Genomic DNA, 10,575 nt, shown 5'->3' with positions numbered 1-10,575 from the left:
CCCTGTCTCTCACTTTTCTGTCCAGCCCCAGTAGCAATATGGATTAAATAAGGTGTGTTAGGGCTTCCCAGGTAGCCAGGGATAAAGAATCTGCCTGCCATTGCAGGAGAGGCAAGTTCCATCTGGAAGTCCCCTGGAGAAGGAAATGGCAACCCACTCCAGTATTCTTGCCTGGGAAATCCCATGGACAGAGGAGCCTGGCAGGCCACAGCCCATGGGGTCACAAAGAGTCGGACACGATTGAGCACACACACGCACAAGTGTGTAAACGTTTCAGTGCAGAGTACTCTCTAGGTCAATGTTTATTTAGCCCAAAACAATTCCTCTCCAAGTTCTACCGGTAAAATTTTCCTGTCAGCCTAACCAACTCGTCTATACTTCCTGCGATCCCCTGGAACCAGGGAAGAGGGTTGTCCCCCACCTGTTAAGCTTGCCCAGCAGAGGAAAAAAAGGAGTGGGAAAGCAAGCGAGCGTGTAGGGTAAGAAAGGGAGACAACAAAGGCAGAGCCGGGAGACGGGTGGTGAGGAGGCTGGGGTGCACGAACGTGGTGTGGAGTTGAGAAAAGTGTACAGACCGAGGGACTTGAGTGTAAGATGCAGGTGAAAGGACAAGAGAGGCGGCGGGAGGTGAGGGAGCTGACAGATGCGGAGGGTGTGCAGAAAGATGGGGGTCTCGTAGGAACGAGTGGGAACCCCTCTCTTAGAGAGCTCCGTGGGTCGCCCAGAGGCAGGGCGCTCCAAGCTTCCAGCAGTTGTTTCTCCAGGCCTCCTCTTCCCTAGCCTGGGAGTCTGGGATCCCCGCGAGGGAGCCACTAGCCGGATAGCCGCGGAGGAGGTGGGGAGGGGGGATCCGCAGCCTGGGATTGGCCGCCGCTTGGCCGGGCGGTGACGCGAGGCGGGCGGGCCCCTTTGTGACGTCACAATCAGCTGTTTGAACGTTCCAATTTGTGCCTTGAGTCCAGCAGCCGCGGCTGTAGACTCAAAGCCCAGCGCACGAGCGCAGTCACTCTGAGCCTCCGACGCGCTCCCAACCCAGCCCCCGCGATGCTGCCGGGCCTGTGATCCGCCGCCGATTCCGGGACACTCCGCCTCACAACTACCTCAGCGCCACCTGGGCCCGCCGCACCGCCCCAGTTCCCAGGTGAGTTCCGACCGGCTTTGGCCTGGGGGGCTCCTGGAGCCTCGGGACACGCCCCGCGCCCCCAGTTCCCGGGTCTTTGTCGGTCTCCGCGGGCGGCTGCCGGGGCTGCATTCTGGGCTCCGGATTGGCTGCCCCAGCCCGGTAGACCGTGACGTCTCTCTATTTGCATATGACTTTGAGACGTCACCAAGGCCGGCACCGCCCCCCCCGCAACCCCCTCCCGACTCGGGTCGCTTGTCCTCCGGTGACCCGTTGGGCGCTGGGTCGGAACTGGGCCCAAGAGTGAGGGACGCTGAAGGCAGCGGGACCAGAGGGCCCTCTTGTTTCCTGGGCTAACCCAGGAGCTGAGGTCAAACCTCTGATCTTCTACTTTGTCCTTGAGACCTGAGAGGTTCGAAGAGACTGAGAGAGGTTCCGAAGGCTCTATTGGGTCTAGATAGGGAGAGGGAGTTGTCACAAGTTCAGGAGCCCCTGAAGCTCGAACTCTAGATCGCTGGGGCAACGCCAGGTAGTGGTGCAATCTCCTCCCTCTGACGCCAGGCTCTGCGCCCCTGGGACTAACATAATAACATTCTCCTAATCCCTGAAGTGTGTGCAGCGCCTTAGCTGACGTCGTTCCCAGCCCCCGAACTAGGGGTCTTACAGCCCATTTCATGGAAGAAGAAACCGAGGCCCTGAGAGGGGAAGTGGCTTACTCAAGGTCGTGCAGCTAGTTAGAGTCATGCCTCCCTAGTGAGTGGCGGATGCATTAGCCACTGGCACATACCTAGTAGAAGCTTATTACAAATAACAAGTTACACATCCTCCTTGCACTTAAGACTCTACTTGGGTTAGTTCAGTTCAGTCGCTCAGTTGTGTGGGACTCTTTGCAACCCCATGGACTGCAGCACGCCAGGCCTCCCTGTCCACCAACTCAAACTCATGAGTCGGTGATGCCATCCAACCACTTGGGCTAAGCCCCATCCAAATTTGATAATGCTCCCAGGTTTCCTCACTCCTGGATCTTTTTCCAGGAGGTCTCTGGAAACTGGGTCCCCTTTTGAGGCCCCCATCCTCATTCTGTACCTCAGAGTTCTGGAACCCAGAAAATCACTGCCTCCCACCTGTTTTGGCCACAGAAAGGTGAGTCAATGGCTGCATCAGGGTGTCTCCTGGGCCAGTGTTGGGATGGGGTGGAGATGAGAGTTCCCTCTGTTTGGCTGTCCTTCACCTCCCACCCTGGTGGCTCAGATGGTAAAGAATCTGTCTGCAATGCAGGAGACCAGAGTTCGATCCCTGGGGTCGGGAAGATCCCCTGGAAGAAGGAAATGACCACCCACTCCAGAATTCTTGTCTGGAGAATTCCATGGACAGAGGAGCCTGGCAGGCTGCAGTCCATGGAGTCACAAAGAGTTGGACACAACTGAGCAACTATCATTTTCACCTTGCACCCCCAGAGCTGCCAGCTAGAAAAGATTGACCTGGACTAGTGCTGGTGATTACAAAGCATGTGCTCCCCTGTCTCTGCTCACAGAGAAGCACCGGAGACCCAGCAGGAGAGCCTCTGACTTTTCAAGTAGATGGGCATATGGGTTGGACCAAGAGTCCTATCTCAGCCTAGACTCTGCTCACAGATGGGCTGGGGTAGAGGTGGCTTGGGGATCAAGTGTTATTCCGGGCACAGCTGTTGCAGTTATTAAAGGGAATCGTTCTCCCAGGAGCAGAACTGGGAATGTGAGAACCAGGAAGTTGGCAGGGCTGGGAAAGAAAAATTCTGGGAGCCTCCCTCTGTGGTCATGAGAAGGGGGCAGGCACTGGCTGGCTGGTGAGGTTGTCACTTCTGGCTCTGTCACTGACTTGCTGTGTGACCTCGGGCAGGGAGCTTTCCCAGCCCTAAGCCTTCCTTACCTCAATCTGTTTGTAATTTGAAGAGGCCTGGAGCAGACTCTGGTACACAGTGGGTGCTCTGGTAAATGCAGGATGAATCTCAGTGCCAGGAACCTCAGACCCTTTTATAGCTGGACAGAGGGCCCCCTAAGAGGGGCAGCAACTTGATAAAAATCTGACTCCTGTCTTACTTCCCCTGTCTCCCCTGCATTGTTATATTTTGGGGGACTGTTTACTGAGGGGTTCCTGACTGTGTACACTTTGGACCAAAGGCTCAGTGACCTGGTGCTAGGCCTGTTCTGCCACCATCTAGCTGTGTGTCTTTGGACGGACTTATGTCCTCTGATCCTCAGCTTATAAAATGGGCTGGGTGAATATCATGGTTTCTGAAACACCTGTTCACTTTATTTCCATTTTCTCGATGAAGCAGTAGGTCCTTGGAAAGAGGGTGTGCCTCATCAAGGCCCCAGTCTTTCCCTTCCTTCAGGAGGGGTCAAACTCTCTGAATTTTTGGTAACTGAGTCACTAACTCCCTGTGGCTACAAATGGGCTGGGATATGTGGCTTGTGCTGGGCGGGCACTGATTGAGGGTGGCCCAACCTTTCATAATCCCTGAAAATCTACCACCAGGGAGGCCGACACCCAGGCACCACTTCCTTCTGGAGGCCACTGTGGGGTCTGCAAATGTATACATACTCTCAGGGTGTAGAGCTTAGGTGATTCTGTGGCAAATGTGAAAAATATACCCAGGGATTGGAAGAGGTGCAACAACCATAGAAATACCCCAGGTGGATTTGCAAAAAGAGTAGAATGCCTCCAGGGAATGGCCCTGTGACTGTATCCCCAGGGAGCTTTATAGAAAGTGTGGAAACATCCTTAGAGGAAAGTGACAAGTGGCTGAGTAGCAAAACTGTTGGCTGTCTTCAGGAGAGTCAAACTTTAGGGACATCCAGGGGGCCTGGCCAGCAGCCCCTAACCCAGGACTACTTCTAGTCCTGAAGTAGGTTTGGTGTTTCCATTCCTGGAGCAGGGAATGGAAACCTTTCTCATCTTCAGCCAGGGAAGGACTGATTGAGGGCTTGAGTCCTGGTCCAACCCTCAGTCCTCATCCTTAAGGGCTCTTGGGGTCTGATAGCTCTCTCCCTCCATCATCACCTCCCACTGACCTGCTGTCTCCCTGGGACCAGGCAACCTGATCTTCCTCCCTAACCAGGGATGCTATCCTTGAGCAGGAGCTTGGAAATAGTGGGGATGAGGGGGCCTGTGGGAATAGGACCTTCATCTGACAGACACAATTGAGGTTTATGTAATCACATGGTGCGATGGTAGCTGTTTTGTGGGATTTCTGCTAGTGAGCCCTTTTCAAGCCACACAGGCTCAAGTTTCTTTTTCTTTTTAAATTTTATTTGGCTGTACCAGGTCTTAGTTGCAGCGCTCGGGATCTTCAATTTTCCTTGCAGCATGTGGGATCTAGTTCCCTGACCAGGGATGGAACCTGGGCCCCTGAGTTGGGAGGGCGGAGTCTTAGCCACTGGACCACCAGAGAAGACCCCTCAAGTAGTGATTCTTAATCTCTGGGGTCAAGAACTGCTGTTTAGGAAATCATGATGAAAACCAAGGTCCTTCTGTTCAGAAAAATACACATGGACCATGGTCCCAGGTCACTAAATTAAAAATGCCTAACCCAGACAGATACCCAGCAAAGGCAATGGAGTATAGTGATCTGGAATCTGCATGGATCAGAATCCTTCCTCTGTGTCTTACTAGCTGTGAGATTTTAGGCAAATCATCTTATGCCTCTGAGCCTCAATTTCTTCACCTGTAAAAGAGGGCTAATAATTATATCCATTTCCTAGAGTTATTGTGACTATTACATGAGGCAATATAGGTTAAAGGCTTAATACAGTACTTGGCACATGAATATTAGCTATATGGTGATGATGATGATGATGATAAATAATTACAATATTGGGCAATTTCTTCCTTGCCTGGAGAAGTGTTTTTACCCTTCATGGTAGCTGTTCTGTGGGATTGGTCCAGGTTGGACGTCCAGTCCTTTGAGGACCTTCCCTGATAGAGTTTTATATATCAGTCCTAGAGCATGCAATAATATTAGCAATTATTAATAATAAACCAGTTGATTAGTTTATTGAATGGTTAGTCTGTATCCAGGTACTGTTCTGAGCACTTTGTGTTTAGCTCATTTAATTCTCATGAGAGCCCAGAGGAGGATACTATTATTAGCTCATTTAATTCCTTTAAAGCCTGAGAGGAGGATACTATTATTCTTGCCATTTGACAGATGAGAAAACTAAAGCACTGATACCTTAAATAACTTCTAAGATCATACAAAAAACAGAAAAGCCTGAAGGCAGGCTGAATTAGCAGAAAGTGAACAAACAACACACACACACAAACACACACACGCACAGGGCAAAGCTTTCCCACACATTTCCATTGTACTCTTATCAATGTTCTGGGTGCTGGGGAAGGTATCCCCAGCCAGGAGTTGGGGGGAGAGCAGTCCCTAGTACCTCTGACTCCTCTCTACCTCACAGGTTTCTGCACTGCCATAGATCATCCCCCTCCCCAGGCCTCTTTGCTTCCCCACCATGCTTCAGCGCCTCACCAGCCTCTTCTTCAGTCCCCCACCACCTGCTGCCGAGGACCCCAACTGCCCCCAAGCCTTCGTCTCTGAGGAGGATGAAGTGGATGGCTGGCTCATTATTGACCTGCCCGGTGAGTCTGGGGCCAGGACTGACTCCTGAGCCTGTGAAGTTTTCATTAGGGCACGTAGTCCACCCATTGAGCAGGGAGCTGCTAGGGGACTGGGGAGTTCCCAGGGCAAATTGGGGCTGAGGCAGTAGCATTGGAGGTAGGGGTAACAGCGCCCTTCCATGCAAGCTGGGGCTGTCTCCTGGCAGAGGTGTTGCAGTCCATACCTCACGCGCCCTAGGGCAGCAGGTCGAGACTTGTGGGTGGCCCCTGGGTGTGGCTGGCGGGGCTGCGGGGCTGACTGACGATGCCCTTTCTCTCCCTGTCCCATTGTGTCCTGTGTGTGTGTTTCCCCACTGCGCCCCCTCCTTCCGTAACCCATAGACAGCTTCACAGCTCCACCCAGCCCCGGAGCTGCAGCTGTCCCGGCCGGCCGCCCTCCGCCCGCACCCTCCTTGATGGATGAAAGCTGGTTTGTTACCCCTCCGGCCTGTTTTACTGCAGAGGGGCCTGGACTCGGGCCTGCCCGCCTCCAGAGCAGCCCCCTGGAGGACCTCCTCATCGAGCACCCTAGCATGTCCGTTTACGTGACCGGCAGCACCATAGTGCTGGAGCCTGGCCCTCCCTCCCCGCATCCAGAAGACGACGAAGCTGCCCTGCCTGACGGAGACTCTAGCGACGGGTGAGCGGGCCGGGAGCGGAGCCTGGAGGCCTAGAGAGGAGTGTCTTGGAGCCCAAGAACCCCCTGGCACTGACCGGGAGGACGCTTTAGAGGCGGGTGTTCGAGGCAAAGGCCGGGGCCGATGGGCCAGGATGTAGCTCGGCCTGAAGGCAAAGGAGCCTTTGAGATTGGGATAGGCGTGGCTTCGTGGCTGGGGCGGGGCTTGAGAAAGACTGGAGCAGAGGCTTGTGGTCTGTAGAGGTTGGAAGGGCGAGGCCGCAGAGCTAAGGAGGTGTTGGGGTAGGGTACAGAATGCCAGGGTCGAATCGGAAGTTGAAGCTGAGCCTTCACGGGGCCACATTTACCCGTTTTAGAGTCTAGGACCGAGGAGGCATCTCCGGGGTGGCTTGGAGGAAGGGCTGGTACCCACGAGAACGGCATTGGGCGCCCCCTTCTGAGCAGAGACCAAATCTTGAGGAGGGTGCGGGGACAAATGGGAGGTGCCAGCACGCCCCTCGATCTGTCCAGCCCTGACTGACTCGCTGTCTCTCCCCGCAGGGAGCTGGCGCCTGCTCGCCGCGAACCTCGGGCCCTGCACCACGCCGCCCCTCTGCCGGCGCGGGCTGCGCTGCTGGAGAAGGCGGGTCAGGCGCGGCGGTTGCAGCGGGCCAGGCAACGGGCCGAACGCCACGCGCTGAGCGCCAAGGTGGTGCAGCGGCAGAACCGCGCCCGCGAGAGCCGTCCGCGCCGGCCCAAGCACCAGGGCAGCTTTGTCTACCAGCCCTGCCAGCGCCAGTTCAACTACTGAGCTTCCACCGCCGTGCTGCAAACCCCTAGCTGACTCCCGACCCCATCCAGCCCCTCCGCCGCAGCCAGTGTGCTGATCAAGGGGGCGCCTTCAGCCCACCTCGGGCTGGATACCATAGCCTCCCTTCTTAAGTGTGTGAGGTGGGCTGATCGCCCCTCTCCCCCACTCCTTCTTCCCTTTCTCTGATCCTCTAATCTGCCTCTGAACGCACTCCTCACCCCGCTCCGCAACCCCACCCCCCCACCCCCCCCACCCCCGCCCCGCTCTCACCTTCTGGCCCCTTCTGGCATCTAATCCTCCATCTCACCCACTGACAGTCGGTCTTTCTTCCCTGGTTCCCCTTCTGGATCTTTGCTCTAACACTCTCCATCCCCATCCCCATCCCTCCAGTCCTCTATTTCCGGCCCACTCCTGTTTCTGAGACTGTCTTCTTCCAGTCTCATATCTGGCTCATTCCCTACCTTCAGCTCCCACTTTACAAGCCTCACTCTATCCAATGTTTGGACCTGCATTCACTCCTGCTCCCTTATTACTCAGTGATTCTCCCAGTGAGACTAGAGGGTTCTGCCTTTACTCTCCCCCTTCCCTCTCCTCTGGATGCTGGGCTCCCTGAAGTTGCTCAGGCATGGAAAGGTAAGGTATGTGGGAAAGGACTGTGAGATGTGAGTTAGTGGGAGAAAGGGGAGGGAATCGAGGAAAAGAGGAAAACCTATTGGAAGGGTAGTCAGGTCAGGTGGGTTGAGATGCTGTAAGGAGCAGGGCACAGTAGGGGCTCACACTGTGCTTGCTCAGAGAGGCCAAGCCTTGCTCTCAAGCTGGAGCCTGGAGTCTACTCCCTCATCCTTTTTCTATAATTCACCTCCCAAATCTCTTCCTGCAATCAAACCCTCTGCAGATCCCTGTGTCTGAAGGGCTTAGTTAGTACCTTGCTACCCTTACCTGCAACATGTCAACTTAGCAGTAAAGGCTGGGCAAAGCCCTGCCATCCTAGATATCTGTTCATATGCCCAAGGTGCTAGAACTAGCTTAGGAGAGATGCAGGCTGGAGGGATTCTAGGCAGGGGAAGGACACACCCCAGAATAAGAATGGAGAATGGTGATGCTGGGGAGGACAAGCTGTGGGGTGAAGCCATCCCAAGAATGGCAGTTCAGCCTTTATCTTGCCTCTGGCCTGGTATTTCACACTCTGCCAGGATGGCTAATAAACAGTCTTGGGTAGGAGGCCAGGAGCCCCACTGCCCCAATCCCCATAGTCCCTACCCAGGTTCAGGGCCTTTAAGGAGGGCTTTCTTCATTTTCTTTCCCAGGGCTCTCTCCCTTTCTAGGCTGCTGGGGAGAAATAGGTACCCTACGGTTTCCTCTTCTCTTCTCTTCCATTAAGTACCTGGGAGAGGGGACCTGGATACCTGGATGAGACACAGGGGACAGGGCAGTCAGCTTTCTCCTTCTCACTGCAGGATTGAATTTTGGGCTCAGACACCAGCAACGGCCTCTTGGGATGCCCCGAGTTGCTTCTTTCCTTTTTCTAACTGTCCTTTTCTAGTGTGTGCTCTTTCTTCCTGGAAACTTTTACTATTTCCTATTACATACTAACATAGGTCTTCCCCCTCACTCCAGTTCTAGGTTTCTAGGCCTCATGGCCACACTGAAGTTTAGAGAAAACTCTGCAGTTCCATGAAGCAAAGGCAGCTGCCCTCCCTGACCTGCTAACCCTAGGCCTCATGGGGGGGTGTATGGATAAGGGAGCGGGTAGCCCTACAGATGTTGGGATGGGGACAGAGGAAGCCCTGTTTGGGTCTCCTGCACAAGGGAATAAGCCACATTTACAATATAAAAGCAGTTCAAAGTCCCCATACTGGTCCACTAGGGCTCCAGTAGTTGACAGCCTTGCTTCTCTCCCCAAGGTTACAACCTAATCTCTGATTCTTCCAGCTACTCCTTGGTTACATCACAGCCAGCTTAGGGTCTTCAGCACTTCCAAGAGCTGAAACTCCCTCCAGCACTTCTTACCTACTCTTTCGCTGCCAGCTGGAGCTTAGGCTCAGTTCTGGGCAGTGCTGTTCACAACCCTTCTGTGGGGGAAAAGTGAGTTAGAGCATTTGGCTCCAGCTTTGGAAGGCCCCTACCTTACCCATAATTCTGAAGGCTCTTGTAGTTCTAGAACCCTCCAATATCATCACCTAGCTGGCGGCAAGGCTCATATTTTTTTACTTTCTTATAGATTTCTGTAGCATTTGAGTGTGGCAATATTTTAATTGTGTATAGATCTCTAAGAACCAACACTAGTTGGTCTCCTGTTAGTCTGACTCCTGAAGCATCAGACCTCGTCATACTGTACTGACTGTATGTGCCTTTCACCTTGAGCATGCTTCAGGATTTTTTTTAAACCACAGAACTTGAATACATGAGGGAACCAGAACTCACAAAGTCCTATGCAACCTCAGACAGGAGGAGGTTAGAGAGTCTGTCCTTATGGATGTTTTTAGAGACCCTGGAGAAGTCTGTTCCAGACTGTATTACTTCATGTCAGCACTACCAGCGCTTTGCCAAAACTCAGTACGTGAGAGGGACCCGTTTCTAGAGTGTGTCCCAGTTACATTAAAGGACAACTTCCAGTAATTCCCCAATACAGCTCTCTTCAGGCTGGGTTTCATTTCCAGCTCTTGCCAGTCTGGCCCCACCAGGGTACTGCGTGTATGAATGCAGTGTGCCGCTGTTTTGGAGTATGCTTGCTCCCTGACCCTTGTCTGGAACCCTGGTAGTCTGCTCTGACACATGATGTCAGGTACAATGAGGACCCCACCAGAGCTCCTGGATGACTCCTCAGATCCATGTGGGTTTCTGTGAGGGAACTGAAGGCAGACATAACATGGCCCCTCGTACCTTTCCTCTTGCCCTGCCCCCTGGTTCCAGGTGGAACCAGTAAGATGAGTGCATCCCTCTTGGGTGTTTTGTGTTGAGACCGGCTGAAAAGAGGAGACTCTGGTTGACCATGTTGTGACATGTTGCAGACTTGAGGACACAACCCCCTCAGCCTGGTCATGTGGCATGCCTGTGGATGTGTGTAACAGGATTCTGATTGTTAGACTGTAATGTTATTCCTCTATGGGAGAAAAAGTTAATATATAGAAAAACAAATAAAAATCTATTTAAAGCACATTATGCTTTCTTCCTGAGTAGAGCTAAAGTTGAAGCACTTTGCAATCTCACACACAGTACTGACACAGTGTGTTATTATAAGGCTGGGTTTGGTTCTGGTTGTGTGTGTGTCATACAGGGGAGGAAAAGGGTAGATGAGCTTGCTGGTGACAGAGCCAGACAATGTGGTGTGACTCAGCAATAACTTTTAGAGAATCCTTATAATGCAAGACACGTTTTAAAAAA

The 10,575-nt window shown here is 53.2% G+C and overlaps 1 protein-coding gene across 3 annotated transcripts; it reads left to right on the top strand.

Annotated features, from left to right (window-relative positions):
- Positions 1-907: 907 nt before the first annotated feature.
- TP53INP2 (tumor protein p53 inducible nuclear protein 2) lies at positions 908-10,348 on the top strand. Of its 3 annotated transcripts, XM_006048077.4 has the most exons (5): positions 909-1,141; positions 2,155-2,263; positions 5,566-5,746; positions 6,107-6,404; positions 6,942-10,348. In XM_006048077.4, the coding sequence occupies exons 3-5, from the start codon at positions 5,620-5,622 to the stop codon at positions 7,189-7,191; spliced, it is 675 nt and encodes a 224-aa protein (XP_006048139.1). In that variant the 5' UTR covers positions 909-1,141; positions 2,155-2,263; positions 5,566-5,619; the 3' UTR covers positions 7,192-10,348. The 3 variants fall into 3 exon arrangements, with proteins under 3 accessions (XP_006048140.1, XP_006048139.1, XP_006048138.1); XM_006048078.4 differs by lacking the exon at positions 2,155-2,263 and having other exon boundaries at positions 908-1,141; positions 6,227-6,404; XM_006048076.4 differs by lacking the exon at positions 2,155-2,263 and having other exon boundaries at positions 910-1,141.
- The last annotated feature ends 227 nt before the right edge of the window (positions 10,349-10,575 follow it).

This window comes from Bubalus bubalis, chromosome 14 (assembly GCF_019923935.1).
Source record: "Bubalus bubalis isolate 160015118507 breed Murrah chromosome 14, NDDB_SH_1, whole genome shotgun sequence".
Classification (NCBI taxonomy): domain Eukaryota; kingdom Metazoa; phylum Chordata; class Mammalia; order Artiodactyla; family Bovidae; genus Bubalus; species Bubalus bubalis.
This window is presented reverse-complemented; position numbering and strand designations above follow the sequence as displayed.